Genomic DNA, 24035 nt, shown 5'->3' with positions numbered 1-24035 from the left:
TGCGTTCGTCAGGTTTACTACCTCGAGTTCCCTTCCTTTTAAATCTGTTTAATTCGCTCTTTCATTGCCGACTACTCCCGAGTGGCCTGGTACCCATATGATGTGAACCTTACCTCTGGAAGAGTATTCAGTTAAAGCTTTCTTACAATCCAATACGGTCTTAGATTTAGTTCTATCGCCTAATATCGCCCTAATTGCCTTCTAGCTATCGGTAAATATATTAAGCGCTGTGGGCGCCATATTTATTCTAATCCAATTTACGCATACCGTTATTGCTCGTACTTCTGCCTGGAAGCTTTGGTAAACGGTGGTATATTTCTGTTTCTGGGTCTTCAATATGAAAACCCAAGCCCACTTTGTCTCCTAATTTAGAGCCATCCGTGTAGCAACGGATTCCTATTGGTTTTTTGCTCTAATGTTCCGCTTGACCAAGACATTCTATCTGGGATCAGCGTATCAAAGTTTCCGGCATATTTTGTCTCTTGTATGCGATCTGGCACCTCCGATGATTGTGTATAGCCTTTCAATGTGTCCAGTATACATTGATGACGTGTCCTATACTTCGCCTAAAGTTATGAGCCGTTCTTAATTTTCTTAAGGAAATATTTAGGCTTATTATGTCCAGTGTTTTTCCAGAAATTTTTTCAATGTTCATTCAATGAGCCTTGGTTTGAATATACCGTGATGAATTGTCCCATAGTGTATCCGATTCAATTTTAAAAATAGAATTAAACACAGGAAAAGTGTCCCAGGACTCAACGGTTTAAGTTTTATTAAACTTAATAAAAGTATATGCTTTTCTTGATACAGTTCTTTTTTAACATATCAACCTAAACTATGGTGATCAGAGAAAAAATGATATTAAACAATATCACCTTAAACATCGTCTGCAGTATAGTTTTAATGAAAAATAATTTAATCACACATATTTTTTATAATAACTCTTTATATTTCTTTACTTCCTCTCACTTTAATCTGCTTTTCTTCATTTATGTCGATTTTCTAATGTAAGGATTCATTTCTTATAAAAAAATTGTGTTGTTATTGTTGCTACCTTTAAATGAACAACATGATATTAAATACCTTTGTTATCTTTATCACACACACTCGTATTTACACAAACAAACTCCTCTTACGTGTTAAAGGAAACGGAAACGTTATAAGCCATTATATAAATTATTGTAAATATTATACGCTCAAGCAACAGACAAACACAACAACAATAAGAGGTATTTTAAGGACTAAGAGGAGTTAAAATAAGGTTTGAATTTATATATTTTTTTTACAAAATCTAGAAATTTAAAAGAAAAGTTATACAAACTTTCAAATGATAAAATCATAAAATTTAAACATTAATTGAACGCAGTCCTTAGTCTTAATACAAAAACAAGTAGCTGTTTTCATATTCTTTAAATGGTATGTTGCACTATACTATTTTGCTATAGACGCAACAAATAACATAACATATACACAATTATCCGTGTATGTGTAAATACAAATACATACGTATAAAAATAAAACCGCAGAAAAAAAGAAACAAACAGAGGCACTGCCAACAAGGAATCGCAAGTAACTGTTGCAGGAGACTGCGTTCTCAGACACACAAGGATACTCTGAATGGGGAGATATTACCATAATCACACCTTAGTTTTACTTTACAACAACATCATATTCTGCCACAGAATTTTACCTTTACTTCCGACATAAATTGATAATAAAATAAGCTGAAGGAAGAAACATTTACATTCATGGCAACAAAACCTTGTTTCTTTATTCACATACATTTACATTTTATTTAACGATTTAAGTGTATGTTTGAATACATTTTCTTTCCACACATGTAACTAAACATGTATCTTTTTTTACAGGGTATGTATGTAATATATTGAAGTAATTCTTTATAACTGAACATGCCATTTTTCTTATAAAAAACGGAAATGTAACAAGTACCTTTTTCCCTTTTTTTCTACATTTAAAAAAAAGTGCAAACGAATGAAAAAAAAAAATAACATGACAAGGGAAACGGAAATTGTATTGTTCGGCATTGTTACCTTACCGTTACTTTTCAGTAAGTTGTTTGGATAAATATTTAATAAAAATTTGTATTTTGTTGTAAGTACTTTCTCAGTTATTTAATATTTCTTCCTCTAAGCTGAGAGAAGAGGCGTTGAACAAAACCCCGTCATGTTAATTTTTTTTTCAGGATGTTGAGTTGTTGTCGTCGTTTTTTTAATATTTAATTTCACATTATTATAATCAATTTTATTGATTAAATATAAATGTTTAACATAAACATTTTGTTTAGATTTAAAGTGCAAATTATTTGTATGTTTTCTATTTAATTTTATTGGGTATATAACTTAAAAATGCGGTTTGTTTGTGCGATTAAAGGTATTTTCAGACTACAATACTGAGTATTAATACTTGTCAAAAATATTTGTATCATAATACAATTTACTAGTCTAAATATAATTTGTAATTTGATTTTCAAAAATATTACTGATTTTTTTGGCATACGGTCGGTATTCATAAATTTTTTAAAACAATTCAAAAACTTTTTATTTTCAAACGTATTCGGTATGTATTTTATAAATACAATAAAAAACAAACAAAAAGTGTAAAATACATTAAAAATAATAACGAAAAGTGCATAAATAATTGAAAATTGGATAAAAAATATTACAAATGTTATAGTGTAAACATAAAATGTATTTTTCAGATTGATTTTTTGAAAATGCGAATTATTTTCATAATATTTTTAATTTGAAGTGTGTTAATACTCAGTATTGTAGTCTGAAAATACCTTAAGAAGTGGTGATTTTGACACGGAATACAAAGTTCATTTCGGGTCAGCCACACGTGCTTTAAGACCAAGAATTGTAGGCATTATACTCCATGATGCAAACTAATGGGCGGCTTGCTCTTCACGCGAATTTAGGTTTAAACCACAGTCACTACGTGGATCCCGAAGGAACCTCAACCAACCGACCAGCCAGGACAAGTCCTGCAGGCAACTGCCCACCCGTAGTACCAGATTATGTGATTCTCTGGTTAGACCCCATGTCAAATTATACCAAGGACTAGCCGAGGAGTGAAGTTACATCACCAGTTTACAGTCCCGGCAGACTAGAGGTACTGGTAGCGCCTCTTTACCTCGGGATTGCAATTCAATTATGAGCTGCTTAAATCTGCTGAGACCATCACAGAGAACCTGCACCGAATTGATTCGTTTAATGCGATCATTAGCCGAAAAACGATCAGAACATACTGACAGACATGAATGCCTTTAGGTCCAGACCCTAACTAGAATGTCTTATATTTTTTCGATTGATACAGAACTCTATATCTGAGACATGCTTCTTTCCAGAATATGGATTGATTCGATCATGGCCTGAAAAAAAAAATAGAAAGATGGAATAAGATCACAAAAAGGCAATAATGCTCAATACTTCGATAAATTTGGGATTTATAGAAAAATAGCTATACCCAGTGTGCTTTTGTCTGGGTTTTTACACTTTTTGAGGATTTTAACTCTAGTAGTTTTCCAGATAGTCGTCAACAATTGAAAGTCCGCCCATTTTCCCCAAATGTTCATATGGATATCATATTAGAGAATTCTAGGTGTTATATTTTCTCAGATAGGCGCATTTTCTTTATAAGGGAGAGAGTGCCACGCCCACTATACCTAGGCCTCCCACATTGTCTCCAAGATGTCATATGAACGTCAAAGTTGTTCATACGCCCACATTAAAGTAAACCAATCGGCTCAAAATCACTTTCTGAGCCGATTAAGCTATTTCCGTTCTCGTGTCCATGTAAACTTTGTGCACACGCTACTGGTAAACGCAATTTTCAACATAATTTTATGGAATTTGGCACACACTCTTCTCTTATCTATTCTTTTAATAGAAAATCGATAAATTGTTTTATGATAAAACTAAAATTTTTTATTAAAAGAAAATTTCTAAATAATTTTTAAATTTAAAGAAAAATTTAAATAAATTTTTTTATATAGAAAATGTTAATAATTGCGATCAGTTTTTTTTTTCAATAGAACAACTGCAAACCAACTTCAATAAATAAATAAAAATTGAAAACAATTTCTTCTTAAATCTTTTAAAAAAATTACGATCTATGTTCTAATTTTAGAAAATATTCAATAAATCCAGTATTTGAAACCAACAAATTTTAAAACTGAAATGCATAAATAATAGGCTTAAATATAATATTTTTTATGCTAAATTTAAACACAAACTCAAACTAGTCACCATGGAATTAAGGCAAAATTATGATATACCAACAACAATAATATTTTATTATTTCTGATGCAACATTGACTTAATTTTGAAATATAAATTGATAATTAGCAATAAAAATAAATGCCCAACTTAAATGTTGTAAAAACAATAAAAATTTATACACATGAGTACAATATATGAGAACTCATTCATAGTTTGGCAGTTACGTAGATAGATAGATGTGATAGACAAAAAAAATTAAATCAAATGTTCATGAATTGTACGGTAAATAGTAGAAAATTGTAGTAAACAATCGATATGGATGATTGCATAGTTGTAAATTGATGGATGAATTGCAAGGACTGAGATTAGTCATAAAAGGGTTTTAATACCAATTAGAACAAGTATACTCTTTTAACAGAATATTTAATTGGGATTATTGTAATTATTTATTTGATCATGAAGAAATATTTATTAGATAACATAGTTTTCATGTTGAACAGATTTTTATACCCACCATCAAAAAAGATGGGGGGTATATTGATTTTGTCATTCCGTTTGTAACACATCGAAATATTGGTCATAGACCCATAAAAGTATATATATTCCGGGTCCTTATTAAATTCTAAGACGATCTAGCCATGTCCGTCCGACTGTCCGTCTGTCCGTCCGTCCGTCCGTCCGTCCGTCCGTCCGTCCGTCCGTCTGTCTGTTGAAATCACGATAGGGACCACACGAGAGGAGCTAGACAGTTGAAATTTTGCACAAATATTCTCTATTGTTAAGGTTTGTTTGGTATTGAAAATGGGCAATATCGGTCCACTTTTTCGGATAGCCCCCATACAAGTGGACCTCCAAAAAACAGCTTTAACGGGCATAACTGTTTTATAAGTAGGAGTATAGCGATGAAATTCGACATAAATAAGTTTAATGTGAGCCAAAATCTTTCTACCAAATTTTTTGAGGATCGGCCCATAAAAGACCCTACGCCCCATATAAGCTCCCCTTCTGAAAATTACTTTAACACTCATTACTGGTCCCAAAATGCAAGTATAGCGATGAAATTTGGTATAAGTATGTTTCTTACGAAGCAAAATCTCTCTACCAATTTTTTTAGGATCGGCCGATAAATGACCCTACCCCCTATATAAGGTCCCCTTTAGAAAATGACTTTAACACTCATTACTAGCCTAAAAATTCGAGTATAGCGATGAAATTCAGTATAAGTAAGTTTCTTACGAACCAAAACCTTTTAACCAATTTTTTTTAGGATCGGCCCATAAATGACCTTACCACCCATATAAGGTCCCCTCCTGAAAATGACTTTAACACTCATTACTGGCCCTAAAATGCAAGTATAGCGATGAAATTCGACATAAATAAGTTCCATGTGAGCCAAAATTTTTCTACCAAATTTTTTGAGGATCGGTCCATAATTGACCCTACCCCCCAAATAAGGTCCCCTTTAGAAACTTACTTTAACACTCATTACTGGTCCAAAAATGCGAGTATAGCGATGAAATTCGGTATAAGTAAGTTTCTTATGAACTAAAATCGCTCTACGAATTTTTTTTTAAGATCGGCCCATAAATGACCCTATCCCCCATATAAGGTCCCCTTCTGAAAATGACTTTAACGCTCATTACTGGCTAAAAAATATGAATATTTCAATACAATTTTACACAATTAAGTTCCTCGCGAGCCAAAATCTTTTTAATAACTTTTATGTGGATAGGTCCATAATTGGCCCTACTCCCCCTATTGGGTCCACTTCAGGAAATAGCTTAAACGCTCATTACTGTCTTAAAATTACGAGTAAAGCGATGAAATGCTACACACGTAAGTTTCTTACGAGCCAAAACCTCTGTACCAATTTTTTTGGATCGGCCCATAAATGACCCTTCCCCCATATAAGGTCCCCCTCTGCAAATAACTACAATGCTCATTACTGCCTTAAAAATATGAATGTGACGAAAATTGACGCACATAAGTTTAATGCGTGCCAAAATCTCTCCACCAAATTTAGGGATGATCGGTCCATAATTTACCCTACCGCCTATATAAGGTCCCCTTCACAAAATTACTTAAACGATCATTACTGGCTTAAAAATATGAGTTATGAAATACGGTTATGAATGTGTTGATGGTGTTGGGAATGTGTTGGTAATACACAAAAGGTTCCCTTCAGAAGAGAGTTTTGGTTAATAACTACGAGTGTTCCTTATTTAAAATACGAGTATAGCGCTGAAATTTTGCATAAACAAGTTCTATACATAATCTATGTACAAAATTTTATGAGTATCGGTTCATAATTGACGCTCACGGTTGAAGAATTGAAATAAAATATTTGTTTTTTTTTTAAATTAATATTTTGTTAGTTCAAAAGAGCTCGGGCCCTAATTGACTTAAGCCATATTCCAAATATCACGCTGATGTTTATAGGGGAGCATTCCTTTTACGGCATACGGTTTGATGGTGGGTATATGAGATTCGGCACAGCCGAATATAACAGTCTTACTTGTTGGATTTAATTTCGGACTCATTCCAGTCCTTTCATTCATATTTGATCACATGTTTTTATGTCTATGTGTACTTGGATGCTTTTGAGCATATTGACCATACAAATAAATAAACACAATCACAAAAAAAAAAATAAAATTATAGACATACAATTACAATTGTAATGAATTCAATGACATACGGTAAAAACTTAATGTAACAATATATCCTTTTTAGCAACCCAATTTGCATTTTTTCCAGATCAAAATCTTTGAAATCGATACATCACTTTAAGCGGTTGTCAAAATGAGCAGATAGAAATATCGTGAGCACTTACAGTTTTTCTTTTGAACATTGTCAGAAAAGGCATTACTGACAATGTTGCAATACCAAATTTGTAAGTTGACACTATTGTTAGGTAGTTAGCTAGTTAGTTAGTTAGTTAGTTAGTTTGTTAGTTAGTTAGTTAGTTAGTTAGTTAGTTATTAGTTAGTTAGTTAGTTAGTTAGTTAGTTAGGTAGTTAGTTAGTTAGTTAGTTAGTTAGTAGTTAGTTAGTTAGTTAGTTGTTAGTTAGTTAGTTAGCTTAGTTAGTTAGTTAGTAGTTATAGTTAGTAGTTAGTTAGTTAGTTAGTTAGTTAGTTAGTTAGTTAGTTAGTTAGTTAGTTAGTTAGTTAGTTAGTTAGTTAGTTAGTTAGTTAGTTAGTTAGTTAGTTAGTTAGTTAGTTAGTTAGTTAGTTAGTAGTTAGTTAGTTAGTTAGTTAGTTAGTTAGTTAGTTAGTTAGTTAGTTAGTTAGTTAGTTAGTTAGTTAGTTAGTTAGTTAGTTAGTTAGTTAGTTAGTTAGTTAGTTAGTTAGTTAGTTAGTTAGTTAGTTAGTTAGTAGTTAGTTAGTTAGTTAGTTAGTTAGTTAGTTAGTTAGTTAGTTAGTTAGTTAGTTAGTTAGTTAGTTAGTTAGTTAGTTAGTTAGTTAGTTAGTTAGTTAGTAGTTAGTTAGTTAGTTAGTTAGTTAGTTAGTTAGTTAGTTAGTTAGTTAGTTAGTTAGTTAGTTAGTTAGTTAGTTAGTTAGTTAGTTAGTTAGTTAGTTAGTTAGTTAGTTAGTTAGTTAGTTAGTTAGTTAGTTAGTTAGTTAGTTAGTTAGTTAGTTAGTTAGTTAGTTAGTTAGTTAGTTAGTTAGTTAGTTAGTTAGTTAGTTAGTTAGTAGTTAGTTAGTTAGTTAGTTAGTAGTTAGTTAGTTAGTTAGTTAGTTAGTTAGTTAGTTAGTTAGTTAGTTAGTTAGTTAGTTAGTTAGTTAGTTAGTTAGTTAGTTAGTTAGTTAGTTAGTTAGTTAGTTAGTTAGTAGTTAGTTAGTTAGTAGTTAGTTAGTTAGTTAGTTAGTTAGTTAGTTAGTAGTTAGTTAGTTAGTTAGTTAGTTAGTTAGTTAGTTAGTTAGTTAGTTAGTTAGTTAGTTAGTTAGTTAGTTAGTTAGTTAGTTAGTTAGTTAGTTAGTTAGTTAGTTAGTTAGTTAGTTAGTTAGTTAGTTAGTTAGTTAGTTAGTTAGTTAGTTAGTTAGTTAGTTAGTTAGTTAGTTAGTTAGTTAGTTAGTTAGTTAGTTAGTTAGTTAGTTAGTTAGTTAGTTAGTTAGTTAGTAGTTAGTTAGTTAGTTAGTTAGTTAGTTAGTTAGTTAGTAGTTAGTTAGTTAGTTAGTTAGTTAGTTAGTTAGTTAGTTAGTAGTTAGTTAGTAGTTAGTTAGTTAGTTAGTAGTTAGTTAGTTAGTTAGTTATTTGCTCTACTTTCTTCTGAATCCACACGTCTAATCTTGTATAGCTGTGCCCGTAATCATTTTGAGGAGTCTTCCTGGTTTCTTTAGGGTGGTTCTACTACCTGGTTCTACTACCTCTGCGTCTGGTATGCGATCGGACACGTCCGATGATTGTGTATAGCCTTTCAAATTTGTCCAGTGTACATTGATGACGTGTCCTTTAACCGCTATAACCGCTTTTAAAGTTATGGCTGTAAGTGCCGCTTCATATCTTAAATATGTTTCAATGGGTGGAAGATCTAGCAACGTTTCCAGAGCCTTGGTTGACGTAGTACTCATGGTACCACTTATACCTAAACTGCATGTACGCTGAACTACCTGTAGTTTAACATTGTGGGTCTAGGTTGAGCCCAGCTCAATGCCATATTGAGAGCCTACACATCTCTTCTACACAAGTAATATGGATCCTTTTTCCTTAGAAGTATTACGACATCCTCTGAGTCTAAGTCCTTTCTCTATATCTATTTACAAGGAAAAGAACTATTGGGTTTCATTATTTAAACAAATACTTCCAATACGGTCCAATACATTTCATATAAACTTAACTACATACATATATATAAATACATATATCTATCATAGAATATTTCATATAAATCCTATTAAAAATATCTCTGCATTTACGCACTCACACTCAACAAGGACTTTTTATACACATGCAACCATGTGTATGTGTGCATATCTATAATAAAATAAACATTCCTCTTACATTAATAAATACCCATACTTGTACACACTCATACACATTATAGACGACATTTCTACAGAGTTTCAATGAAATTGCAAACATTTTATTGCAATTGAATTTTATATGAATGTGTGTGTTTGTGTTTGATTGTTTGTTTGTATGTATGTCAAGCTCATCAAATCCATTCAATTATTGTGCAAATAAATTGATGACCAAATGTTAGTTTGAGATTCATATTTAGTTGTTGCAATTTTCATTTTTTTTTTGTTCAATAGTTATGGATAAATTGGATGCTTTAGTAGTGTTTTGTTTAAAAATTGTTTGGTATCACCTAAACATTCATTTATATATTACTATTGCAACATTAAATTACTCTCTTTATTTTTCGTTCGGAAATGTATATTCACAACGATTTGAATGAACTTACATCGTATAAATATGATTTTGGAAATGTTATAAAAACCAAGTAAGAGTACAACATTTGGCTATGTCGAATCTGATGTATGGACTTAGATCTTTGCGGACGGAACCCTTCGATCCTTTTTTACAACCGATCTTAATATAAACACGAAGGTGATTTTAGGAACTTTTAATGGTAGATTTTGTCAATTGTGGATGGATTTACAGAGAAAGTGATTAAATAACGTGTATTTCGATCTACGCGGTTCTAACGCTACGATTCATCGATTAAGAATTGGACATTTATTTAAATTGTTATTGTTTTATCACTTATGACTGTATGCCTATTTTGCACTCTCGCTTAAACACACTTTTATATGTTTTTTCGTTTTGTTTCCTCTCTCTTTCCCTTCTACTCATCAATAATGCTAAATTTTTGTTGACATATTGACAATTAAAATCATAAATTGATTGTCAAATAAACAATGTTTTGATGTCTCGTAAATAAATCTATCTATCTGGCTTATTAGCATTTATATCATCACATACAACAATAACAACTAAACAAACAATAACAACAACAATAGCATTTTGAAAACCATAGAGCATCATCAACGATAAATAGACTAGATACATACATATGTATATAGGCAGGCAGACCAAAGTATAGACAATTGTGCGTGGGCTGAGGGGTGGCACTGTAAACAACTAACCCATCATCAGAGTCTGAGAGTACTTTAACTTAATGTGTATTCGATGTTTCATTTGCCTTCGAGTGTCTAAAATCAATTCAATATTGTAACTTAATTGTCAAACATACGGCCACTCATACTTTGTTCGTCGTACTCAAACTGAGATAATACAATAACAATAACGATAACAGAGCAATAACAACAAAAACTCAATTTGCATAAGATTATTGTAAACATTATTATTATATTAATATGCGATTTAAGAAGAGTTAAAAGTTTATATTTATAAAAATAGTCATAAATACATTAACATTAATGTAATTTTGTAATTGAGAAAAGAATTTTAAAATATAAATGAAAGTTAAATTTTTTTAAAGCATGAATTAGATTTGCTTTAAATAAAATTACGTTTAATATTTAATCTAAAAAAAAATATTAGAATTTAAAGGATTATATAAATGTAATGAAATGAAAATGTATTTAAATTTAAATAAGTAAGAATATATAGTCGGGCATGGCCGACGATATTAATACCCTTTATCATTCATTATCTTAAAAATCTAAATTTTTTAATAATAAAGCATTTAATTTAACTCAAGTAATAAGAAATAGGTAAAATGTAAAAAAAAGGATTCAGTTCCAAATAACTTTAAACTTTTTAAATCCTACGCTAAATCCTAATTTGAACTTTACCTCAGATTTTTGAGATATGTATCCTAAAGTTTGAAAATACCCAAATTTCCGCAATAATTGTCTTAGCTAGTTAGTTAGTTAGTTAGTTAGTTAATTAGTTAGTTAGTTAGTTAGTAGTTAGTTAGTTAGTTAGTTAGTTAGTTAGTTAGTTAGTTAGTTAGTTAGTTAGTAGTTAGTTAGTTAGTTAGTTAGTTAGTTAGTTAGTTAGTTAGTTAGTTAGTTAGTTAGTTAGTTAGTTAGTTAGTTAGTAGTTAGTTAGTTAGTTAGTTAGTTAGTTAGTTAGTTAGTTAGTTAGTAGTTAGTTAGTTAGTTAGTTAGTAGTTAGTTAGTTAGTTAGTTAGTTAGTAGTTAGTAGTTAGTTAGTTAGTAGTTAGTTAGTTAGTTAGTTAGTTAGTTAGTTAGTTAGTTAGTTAGTTAGTTAGTTAGTTAGTTAGTTAGTTAGTTAGTTAGTAGTTAGTTAGTAGTTAGTAGTTAGTTAGTTAGTTAGTTAGTTAGTTAGTTAGTTAGTTAGTTAGTTAGTTAGTTAGTAGTTAGTTAGTTAGTTAGTTAGTAGTTAGTTAGTTAGTTAGTTAGTTAGTTAGTTAGTTAGTAGTTAGTTAGTTAGTTAGTTAGTTAGTTAGTTAGTTAGTTAGTTAGTTAGTTAGTTAGTTAGTTAGTTAGTTAGTTAGTTAGTTAGTTAGTTAGTTAGTTAGTTAGTTAGTTAGTTAGTTAGTTAGTTAGTTAGTTAGTTAGTTAGTTAGTTAGTTAGTTAGTTAGTTAGTTAGTTAGTTAGTTAGTTAGTTAGTTAGTTAGTTAGTTAGTTAGTTAGTTAGTTAGTTAGTTAGTTAGTTAGTTAGTTAGTTAGTTAGTTAGTTAGTTAGTTAGTTAGTTAGTTAGTTAGTTAGTTAGTTAGTTAGTTAGTTAGTTATTTGCTCTACTTTCTTCTGAATCCACACGTCTAATCTTGTATAGCTGTGCCCGTAATCATTTTGAGGAGTCTTCCTGGTTTCTTTAGGGTGGTTCTACTACCTGGTTCTACTACCTCTGCGTCTGGTATGCGATCGGACACGTCCGATGATTGTGTATAGCCTTTCAAATTTGTCCAGTGTACATTGATGACGTGTCCTTTAACCGCTATAACCGCTTTTAAAGTTATGGCTGTAAGTGCCGCTTCATATCTTAAATATGTTTCAATGGGTGGAAGATCTAGCAACGTTTCCAGAGCCTTGGTTGACGTAGTACTCATGGTACCACTTATACCTAAACTGCATGTACGCTGAACTACCTGTAGTTTAACATTGTGGGTCTAGGTTGAGCCCAGCTCAATGCCATATTGAGAGCCTACACATCTCTTCTACACAAGTAATATGGATCCTTTTTCCTTAGAAGTATTACGACATCCTCTGAGTCTAAGTCCTTTCTCTATATCTATTTACAAGGAAAAGAACTATTGGGTTTCATTATTTAAACAAATACTTCCAATACGGTCCAATACATTTCATATAAACTTAACTACATACATATATATAAATACATATATCTATCATAGAATATTTCATATAAATCCTATTAAAAATATCTCTGCATTTACGCACTCACACTCAACAAGGACTTTTTATACACATGCAACCATGTGTATGTGTGCATATCTATAATAAAATAAACATTCCTCTTACATTAATAAATACCCATACTTGTACACACTCATACACATTATAGACGACATTTCTACAGAGTTTCAATGAAATTGCAAACATTTTATTGCAATTGAATTTTATATGAATGTGTGTGTTTGTGTTTGATTGTTTGTTTGTTTGTATGTATGTCAAGCTCATCAAATCCATTCAATTATTGTGCAAATAAATTGATGACCAAATGTTAGTTTGAGATTCATATTTAGTTGTTGCAATTTTCATTTTTTTTTTGTTCAATAGTTATGGATAAATTGGATGCTTTAGTAGTGTTTTGTTTAAAAATTGTTTGGTATCACCTAAACATTCATTTATATATTACTATTGCAACATTAAATTACTCTCTTTATTTTTCGTTCGGAAATGTATATTCACAACGATTTGAATGAACTTACATCGTATAAATATGATTTTGGAAATGTTATAAAAACCAAGTAAGAGTACAACATTTGGCTATGTCGAATCTGATGTATGGACTTAGATCTTTGCGGACGGAACCCTTCGATCCTTTTTTACAACCGATCTTAATATAAACACGAAGGTGATTTTAGGAACTTTTAATGGTAGATTTTGTCAATTGTGGATGGATTTACAGAGAAAGTGATTAAATAACGTGTATTTCGATCTACGCGGTTCTAACGCTACGATTCATCGATTAAGAATTGGACATTTATTTAAATTGTTATTGTTTTATCACTTATGACTGTATGCCTATTTTGCACTCTCGCTTAAACACACTTTTATATGTTTTTTCGTTTTGTTTCCTCTCTCTTTCCCTTCTACTCATCAATAATGCTAAATTTTTGTTGACATATTGACAATTAAAATCATAAATTGATTGTCAAATAAACAATGTTTTGATGTCTCGTAAATAAATCTATCTATCTGGCTTATTAGCATTTATATCATCACATACAACAATAACAACTAAACAAACAATAACAACAACAATAGCATTTTGAAAACCATAGAGCATCATCAACGATAAATAGACTAGATACATACATATGTATATAGGCAGGCAGACCAAAGTATAGACAATTGTGCGTGGGCTGAGGGGTGGCACTGTAAACAACTAACCCATCATCAGAGTCTGAGAGTACTTTAACTTAATGTGTATTCGATGTTTCATTTGCCTTCGAGTGTCTAAAATCAATTCAATATTGTAACTTAATTGTCAAACATACGGCCACTCATACTTTGTTCGTCGTACTCAAACTGAGATAATACAATAACAATAACGATAACAGAGCAATAACAACAAAAACTCAATTTGCATAAGATTATTGTAAACATTATTATTATATTAATATGCGATTTAAGAAGAGTTAAAAGTTTATATTTATAAAAATAGTCATAAATACATTAACATTAATGTAATTTTGTAATTGAGAAAAGAATTTTAAAATATAAATGAAAGTTAAATTTTTTTAAAGCATGAATTAGATTTGCTTTAAATAAAATTACGTTTAATATTTAATCTAAAAAAAAATATTAGAATTTAAAGGATTATATAAATGTAATGAAATGAAAATGTATTTAAATTTAAATAAGTAAGAATATATAGTCGGGCATGGCCGACGATATTAATACCCTTTATCATTCATTATCTTAAAAATCTAAATTTTTTAATAATAAAGCATTTAATTTAACTCAAGTAATAAGAAATAGGTAAAATGTAAAAAAAAGGATTCAGTTCCAAATAACTTTAAACTTTTTAAATCCTACGCTAAATCCTAATTTGAACTTTACCTCAGATTTTTGAGATATGTATCCTAAAGTTTGAAAATACCCAAATTTCCGCAATAATTGTCTTAGCTAGTTAGTTAGTTAGTTAGTTAGTTAATTAGTTAGTTAGTTAGTTAGTTAGTTAGTTAGTTAGTTAGTTAGTTAGTTAGTTAGTTAGTTAGTTAGTTAGTTAGTTAGTTAGTTAGTTAGTTAGTTAGTTAGTTAGTTAGTTAGTTAGTTAGTTAGTTAGTTAGTTAGTTAGTTAGTTAGTTAGTTAGTTAGTTAGTTAGTTAGTTAGTTAGTTAGTTAGTTAGTTAGTTAGTTAGTTAGTTAGTTAGTTAGTTAGTTAGTTAGTTAGTTAGTTAGTTAGTTAGTTAGTTAGTTAGTTAGTTAGTTAGTTAGTTAGTTAGTTAGTTAGTTAGTTAGTTAGTTAGTTAGTTAGTTAGTTAGTTAGTTAGTTAGTTAGTTAGATCTAACAGACTAGAACCTTTACCACTATCCCACTGATATAGTTGTTAAGATACATATCTCGGGAAAAGTTGGTTTCCCGCTGTTAAATACCAATGTGTATCTACTTTTTAAACATGATATACACTTTAGCAAACATTCTATAATTAAATACCCACGCAATTTGTTCGTTACACTAATTAATTGTGGTCTTAAATTATCTACTTTCAACTCTAAATATGATAATTTTAATTAGAATTTAAGCACATATCGCCATAATTTCTTAACTACCTCACAAATACATACATATGTTGGATAAAATATGTGTATACGAATAGTTAATGCTGATTATTAACATCATATGTGAATAATAACAAGTTCAAACGTACCAACATGCGGTAAAACAAACTAACTTAATTGCTAACAAGTAAGAAATTATAGTCGGGCGAGGCCGACCATATAATACCCTACACCTTTGACAAAAATATAATGTGATTTAGTTGCCATAATAAAGCATTTAAGTTGAATTGTACCATGCCTTTGATATACATACTTAAGCCGTTTATTGTTGAATAAAATTGTGGACATTTAAGTGAAATTTTGATGGAGGCTTTTCATAGGGGCTAGGGTCATATGAGAACCTATTATTATGGAATTCGTGAGGGTCATCAAGTCTTGTATACAACTTGGTTTTTGCAGCTTTTTGTCGAGATATGAGTATATTAAACATAATTATGAACTTAAAAGTCCTATTCGGCGGGTTCTGTTGTATGGGGGCTAGGGGAAATAATGGACCGATGTTAACCATTTTCAATAGGCTTCGTCTACGATACCATAAAAGATCATGTGCCAAATTTCATTGAATTATCTCCAAAATTGCGACCTGTAGTTTGATTACAAGGATTACAAGCCCTATTGGGGGGTTCAGTTGTATGGGGGCTAGGTTAAATAATGGACTGATCTTAACCATTTTCAGTAGGCTTCGTCCCTGGGACAATAGAAGATCATGTACCAAATTTCATTGAATTATCTTCAAAATTGCGACCTGTAGTTTGATTACAAGGTTTACATGGACGGACGGACAGACTGACGGACATAGCTAAATCGACTCAGAAAATGATTCTGAGCCAATTGGTATACTTTAAGGTGGGTATAGGACCAATATTATTGTGCCTTACAAACATCAGCACAAACCCAATATACCCTCCCCACTAAAGTGGTGTAGGGTATAAAAAGGGGGATTTATTGGAGACAAGAATTTGCAGTCATTTGTTTCATACCTACAATAATTATAAAACTATTTAAATGTTGTTGGTATTTTAAATTAGTAATAACCCTGTTTAATCATCGTATTCATGAAATATATAAAAATTTCAGCAATTCGGAATATTAACAGGTTTTTTAAAAATTTAACTTGAAGTACTTAAGCTTGTAATTAAGTGGAAATTTTGTACAACATATTCACATCTTCCAGTTCACACATACATAATTTAAGTTTATAAAATCTTATTTAAATCTAATTCAAATATATTTTTTAATGTAAAATTTTCGTTGATTTCATTTCAGGATCGCAGCAACGCTCAGTCTTCCTGTGCTGGTCTGTTTGTGGGTGCTCATCTAGGCTTTGATTATCCCGGAGTTTGGATGCATGTCGATATGGCAACACCAGTTCATTGTGTAAGTAGTAAAAAAAATAAAAATATTTTATTATATATTTTAGGTCAGATCGGAGACCTATCGGGACTGTTGTGTGTTTCTATTTATGCTACACTTTGGTGGAAAAACATTTATTTTGCGATCAATTAAAGGAATTGTTATTATCCCAGTCAGCATTTGGAAGATCAAACTGACACTATTTCGACTAGTTTGGATGATCTAAAATTGACTAATAAATTTCTTGTTTACAAAATGATTCCCATTTAAAATATCACAATGTTAATCAATTGGGGATTTTTCCAAACTTTTTTTGGTAATTGAGGGATTCGTGATAACAATTTTCAAAATTTCTTTTAGATTTTATATTGTTAATGGAAAATTCTATATAACTGTAAAATTTTGTAAAAAATTTTCATAATTAGAAATTTTATTTAAATTTTAAAATTTCGCTATTAATTGAATGTTGCAAACATTTTGAAACTGATGAGTTACTTACATGATTTTGCGATTTCATCGTTGAAAGTTGAAATAAATTTCTCGTCCTCTTTTAAAAATATTGATTTTTGTAAGATAAGGGAAAAATCTTTCTAAGTCAAGTATAGATCAGAGGAAATATGTTAAATGCATAGAAGTAAAGTTTAAAATGTATCCGAATTAATCAAATTAAAAAAGCAATATTCATTTGAATAAACACCAACTTGCTTCATCTATGTAGCTTGTATTAATCGATCCACCATAATTGTTTTGCTTATTTAATGGACTAAATTAAAACTGTAGATATAGAGCAACAGCAACCCCATACATTCTTTTCCCTTTTTCCTACGTGTATTATATTCTAATTTATTTTGTATCATCTAGTATTTTTCATGTTCTTTTCAATATACATTTTCAATTTGCTTTCTTTGCTTATTTATCTTTACAGGGCGAACGTGCTACTGGTTATGGTGTGGCATTATTGCTCACCTTGTTTGGTAACCATACCAACTGTAACATGTTGCAATCGATGGCCAACAATGATATAGAACCACCAACGAAGCGCATTTGTCGTGATTGAGTTGAAGAAGAATGCTGCAGCAAATCTTTAGTAGTATCCTCCGTCAAGAGCAGCAACTGCAATCTCCTGCTTGCAGGAATGGTGGAACAGCTTTAACAATATATAAAACTAAAAATAAATATTGAACAATAATTACAACAATATAAAATAAACTGTACTTTTTACTACTACTACACTTCATTGTGCTTTATTTCTTTTAGATTTTCAATTAGTTTATATACAGATTTTTATACCCTTCATTACCATGAGTAGTAACGTTGCTCACTCCGTGGGCAGAATTAAGCAAAAAATATACTGGACTTTAGTCCAGATTATCGACGAGACTATAGTTTATATCAGTCTATAGACTGTTCTATAAAACAAACTATAGGCTGATCTATAGAACAGACTCTAGAGTAATCTAAAGAACAGACTGATATATAGATCAGACTATAGACTGATATATAGATCAGACTATAGACAGATCTATAGACCAGACTATAGACTGATCTATAGACCAGACTATAGACTGACCTATAGAGCAGACTATAGACTGATCCATAGAGCAGACTACAGACTGATCTATATACCAGAGTATAAACTGATCTATAGGACAGACTATGGACTGATCTATAGAGCAGATTATAGACAGATCTATAGAGCAGACTATAGACTGATCTATAGAACAGACTATAGACTGATCTATAGAGCAGATTATAGACAGATCTATAGATTGATCTATAGAGCATATAGACTGATCTATAGAGCATACTATAGACTGATCTATAGAGCAGACTATAGACTGATCTATAAAGCAGACTATAGACTGATCTATAGACCAGACTATAGACTAATCAATAGAGCAGACTATAGACTGACCTATAGAGCAGACTATAGACTGACATATAGAGCAGATTAAAGACTGATTTATAGAGCAGATCTATAGAGCAGACTGTAGACTGATCTATAGAATAGACTATAGACTGATCTATAGAGCAGACTATGGATCTATAGACCAGAATATAGACTGATCTATAGACCAAAATATAGACTGATCTATAGCCAGATTATTTGCTGATCTATAGTCCAAACTATAGGCTGATCTATAGTCCAAATTATAGGCTGATCTGTGGACCAGAATATAGACTAAGTTTAGTTTAGTTTAGTTTAAAAGGGTTGTATATCAATGTATACATCCACTCGGAGACCCAATGGTCCATTGTGAATCCCTTTAATAAAGAACAAGGAGAAAACAGAAGAAAACAGAAGAAAGGAGAGATGAGAAGAGTGAGATTTTCCCTCCAAAAAGAGAACAGAAAAAAAAAGAAGTGGTCATGGAAGGGAAATCCTTAATTGTCTATTAACTGAAAATCCAAAAAGTTCCCCTAATGAAGCCCATAATGTCGCCTAGGTTACACCCTGCTACATCTCCTAGTTCATCGTGGAATCCTTTACCTAGCCATTTCAGTCTCAGACTCTGTAATCTGGGACAGTGGCATAAAATATGCTCTACTGTCTCCAGTTCTTCTTCGTCCTCACACAACCTGCAAAAATCCTGTGTGTTACCGACCCCATTACCCCTAAAGGCTCCAATTGAGCAGTGTCCGGTTATTACCCCTACTAAAATCCTTGTACTCTTCCTGTCCAATCCTAATAGCATTCTGGTTGCTTTTGGATTTAACTTCGGCCATAGTGTCCTAGAAACCCTACAATCCAGTCTACTGTACCAGGATTGGTTGGTGGTTTTTCTGAAATATTCGGAAATTAGCCTATAGTAATGACAAATGGGGGGTTTTACCGAACTGACCCTTCTATCGAGCTCCAGATCCGAGCCCTGTCGGGCCAATTCATCTGCAATCTCATTACCCTGTATGTCACAGTGTCCCGGTACCCAACACAGCCTGAGTGTGTATAACCTGACTAACCCTTCCAGGTCTCTTTTGCAGCTGTTTACCAAGCTAGAATGTAACGTTTTACACTGCAAAGCTTTAAGAGCTGCCTGACTATCAACATAAATCGTCACTTCCGACCCCCTAGTAATGTGTGTCTTAATAATATCCACGGATTTCCATATAGCCAGGATTTCCGCTTGAAAAACGCTACATTCGTCCGGAAGTCTGTAGGACACTCTTATATTGTTGTCTACCAAATAAACCCCGGCACCTGTGCCAGAGTCCATCTTGGATCCGTCAGTGAAAACTGCACACCCCTCAAACAGTACTTCGGATCCTTCCCACTCATCCCTACTAGGAATCACTATTGAGGGTGTTACTCCGAAGTCCAGGGTCGTAACCAAATGATCAGAAATACCCTCCGTACTTCCCTCAATTCCTGTTAGACCTACCTCGTACAGTATTCTAGTGTGGCCTACCCGCTTTGGTCTTACTAGAGCTGATTCAAACAGTCTGAATAAGTTCCTAGCCGCTACACTCTCAACATATTTCTCAATTGGGAGCAGATTCAGAATAATATCCAATGCTGCTTGCGGTGTACTGCCCCTGGCACCTGTTATGCCGATAGAAGCACACCTTTGAGCCTTACTGAGTATTAATCTATAGCTGCATTTCCTCATTCCTACCCACCACACAGTACAACCATAGGTAATGATGGGCCTTACTACCGACGTGTAAATCCAATTTACCATGTCTGGTCGCAAACCCCAATTCTTACCAATAGAGTTTCTGCACGTGTAATAGGCATTGAGCCCCTTTTTAAGCCGTTCCTGTATATTCTTCTTCCAAGACTATTTTTGGTCGAGGAAGGTCCCTAGATACTTGGCTCCTTCCGATAATTTCAGTTCAACGCCGTCTAATCTCGGCAAGCTAAAACTCTCAACTTTATATTTCCTAGTGAAAAGTACTAGCTCCGTCTTAGATGGATTCACACCCAACCCATTCCTGTTTGCCCAGGTTGATAGATCACTTAGTGCTGACTGCATGACCTCACTGATTGTCGGGAGAAATTTACCTTTGACCAGTAGCACCACGTCATCCGCATAAGCGACTATCTTCCTACCTTTAGATTCAAAGATCCTTAGGATAGAGTTGACCGCCAGTAACCATAGTAGGGGAGATAACACTCCTCCTTGTGGTGTACCCCTGGTAACTCGTTTGCGAATCCTATAATCCCCTAAGGTTGAGTTGATAATTTTGCTATCAAGCATCGATACTATCCAACTCACTAAGAAATCCTGAACTCCGAGTACGACTAACGACTCTCTGATGGCCTCTATTCTAATGTTGTTAAAGGCGCCCTCTATGTCCAAAAACGCGGCTAGAGTATATTCCCTATGCTCTAAACCGTGCTCAATACAACCAACCACCTCATGTAACGCACTCTCAACCGACTTACCCTTTAGGTAGGCATGTTGAGCGTTGCTAATAAGACGGGTATCTATATTGCTCCTGAGATAAAGATCTATCAGACGTTCTAAAGTCTTCAGTATAAAAGACGATAGGCTGATAGGCCTGAAATCCTTAGGTTTCGAGTGGCATGCCCTACCGGCCTTAGGAATAAAGATTACCCTAACCTCTCTCCACCTTCTTGGAAGGTATCCCGTGAGGAGACACCTCTTGAAAATATCAGCTAGAAGTGCCAATGCGTCTTCAGGAATATTACAGAGCATGGCCGGAAAAACACCATCCGGACCCGGTGATTTATATGGGTCAAAAGTGTTCACCGCCCAGCCCAATTTGTCCCTAGTGACTATTTCATCAATATGACCAGATGAATAACTAGAAGCCCCAGGTCCTTGGACCCCCTGACTTAAGTCCCTATCATCTATATCAGCACAACCTGGGAAGTGAGTTTCCATAAGCAAAGAGAGTGTCTCTGAGCTGGACTCCGTCCACGAGTTGTCTTCACGCTGAATGTAACCTAAGGCCTTGGGGTCTTTGGCTAAAATTCTACGGAATCTAGACATCTCATTTACGTTGCCAACAGATTCACAGTAGTTCCTCCATGATATCTGTTTTGCTCTTTTGATCTCTCCCTTATACTTATTGAAACTCACTTTGTAGTTGTTCCAATCTTTTGGAAGTCTAGTAAGCTTTGCCTTATTAAACAACCTTCTAACCGTCGACCTTTGATCACGTAGTTCCCTGGTCCACCACTTAGGTTGCTTATGCCTACCCGGAAATCTCAACGGGCAGGATAGCTCATAGCTCTCCGTTAACACACTGGTAAATTTGTCTACAACCTTATCCAATTCGAGGGACCGCAGAACATTTATATCCATCTGCGAAAATCCTGACCGGACCCTGTTGTAGAATTTTAACCAGTCGGTTTTCCTACGGTCCCTAAAGGGTTCCTGCTTGGATTTACTCAAATTCACTGTGAAGGTAATCCGGCTATGGTCAGAGAACGAATAGTCGGTATGTACTTTCCAATCCCTAATAAGATCCTCATTTTGGTTAGTAAGGGTAATATCAATAACTGTTTCCCTATCTTTATTCCTAAACGTTGGCATATTGCCCCTGTTACAGATAATAAGATTCCATGCAGTAATGAAATTAAACACTAACTCACCTCTTTTATTAATGTCAGCACTGCCCCATTGACTGTGATGTGCGTTTGCATCACAGCCTAGTATCAGGATAGCGCCCTTCCGCTTTGCATACGCCGTCAGCTCCAGCACCTCTACACCAGGCGGCTCTATAGCTTCATACGGCATGTACACTGAGGCCACCGAGAGCAACCGCTCACCCTTGACCTCTCTGTTTATAACGGTTAGATCACCGCTCCTAAAAGAATGAGATATTAGAAAATTAAGTTCATTCTTTGCCAATATACAAGTTCTAACCTTATCCTCAGTGGACGGGACGAACAAAGTATATCCCGTGATCGCTAATCCACAAACCCTATTGTTATTTAGCCATGGTTCTTGGATTAGGGCCACGTCCGTCTGGGAATGGGTGATGACTAATCTATAGCCAGATTATAGACTGATCTGACTGATTATACATCAGTCTATAGTCTGGACTATAGATCAGTTCAGACAAAACTGATGGATCAGACTATAAACTGATGGATCAGACTATAAACTGATCTATAGACCACACTATAGACTAATCAATAGACCAGACTATAGACTGATATAAAGATCAGACTGTAGACTGATCTATAGACCAGAAAATAGAATGATCTATAGCCAGATTATAGACTGATCTATAGACCACACTATAGACTAATCAATAGACCAGACTATAGACTGATCTATAGGCCAGGCTGTAGACCAAGACTATAGACAAGACTATGGACAGATAAATAGACCATACTATGCTCTATAGACTGATCTATAGAAAAGACTATCGACTGATCTATAGTCCCCAATTTTATAAATAATATATTTAGTTAGAAAACCAGTTTCGACTGTTTGTCAATTAAAAAGATTTGAATATTAAGGGTATTTAATATTCGACTCGACCTAGTATAGTAAATAATCTTTTTTGTTAGCTATTTAGTATTTATTTTTTCCAATCCAATATTGTATTTATATTTTTTTATTATTTCCCCCCATTTTTTTGCGGAATCATAATGATAGTAAACAATATTGATATTTTTTGTGCTATTATTAAATTATTATTTTTGTTTTGATTTGTATTTAAAGTTTTTTTTTAATATTTTTCTTTATTGTAATCTTTTTTTTCTCTTATTTGAGTTTTTGTTCAATTTTCAATATTTTTCTTTTTTTCCTCCCGATAAATTGATGTTTTGCGTTTTTAATTTGTGCATTGATTTCAATTTGAATTGTAGTAATTTCTTTAATAAAAGAAAATCTGTTATGGTGGCAATATACAGAGAGCAATTTTGGATACAGTGTCCTTTCTTATCTATCTCTGGTTGTAGCATTTGAAGCATTTACTTTTTGTTAGAATGTAGATACAATTGTAATTATGTTTTTTTCTTGTGTTTTTCGTCTGTAGTTTATTTTAATTTTTTGTTTTAGGGTGATTTTTGTACTAAACTTCAGGATTTATTTAGTTTTTATCATAGTTTTTATACTAAATATTTCTTTTTTCAAAGTTTAATGATTTCAATTATATTGCTATTGTTGTTTTTGCTTTTATGCATTTCATTGTTGTACTTTTTCTATTGTTAAAATTTACAAATCATTGTGGATTGAGTTTTTTTGTAATCTTTATTATAAAAATGGCTGGTTAAAGTTTTTTGTTGTTGACGAATTTAAAAAAACAAAGCTTTTCTTAACTGGGCAATTAGTTTATAATTCCATTATAATTTCCAAAATATTAACGATATTTAAATTTTAAATATAAATATGTATTAAAAAATAAAATAATTAAACTAACCCCTACTAGTTACAAACAGAAATCGATCGATATACTATTCATATGCAACAGTTTTTTTATAAAAAATATATTAATTTGAGTAACGTATAAATAAAAGTATAACTTAAGGAGCAAATTAATTTATGGAGCTGCCAACCTTATTGAACAGATCTGTTTAACAACGACACAAGTTTACCAAAGTTTGTAA

General features: G+C 32.5%; 1 protein-coding gene across 4 annotated transcripts in view; it reads left to right on the top strand.

Moving 5' to 3' along the window:
* Positions 1 to 17736, top strand: part of LOC119605466 (probable aminopeptidase NPEPL1) — a 62725-nt gene extending 44989 nt beyond the window's left edge. For all 4 annotated transcript variants that reach the window (XM_037958593.1, XM_037958594.1, XM_037958591.1 and 1 more), the window contains 2 exons: positions 16418 to 16528; positions 17430 to 17736. In XM_037958593.1, coding sequence (XP_037814521.1) covers positions 16418 to 16528; positions 17430 to 17561 — 243 coding nt within the window. In that variant the 3' untranslated portion in view covers positions 17562 to 17736. The remainder of the gene's footprint in view (positions 1 to 16417; positions 16529 to 17429) is intronic.
* The last annotated feature ends 6299 nt before the right edge of the window (positions 17737 to 24035 follow it).

The sequence above is a fragment of the Lucilia sericata genome, unplaced genomic scaffold (genome assembly GCF_015586225.1).
Source record: "Lucilia sericata isolate MDLA Ls3-8-SP2 unplaced genomic scaffold, ASM1558622v1 Contig000489F_arrow, whole genome shotgun sequence".
In the NCBI taxonomy this organism is placed as follows: Eukaryota; Metazoa; Arthropoda; class Insecta; order Diptera; family Calliphoridae; genus Lucilia; species Lucilia sericata.
The sequence above is the reverse complement of the archived record's forward strand: the minus strand, read 5'-3'. Positions and strand labels throughout refer to the sequence as shown.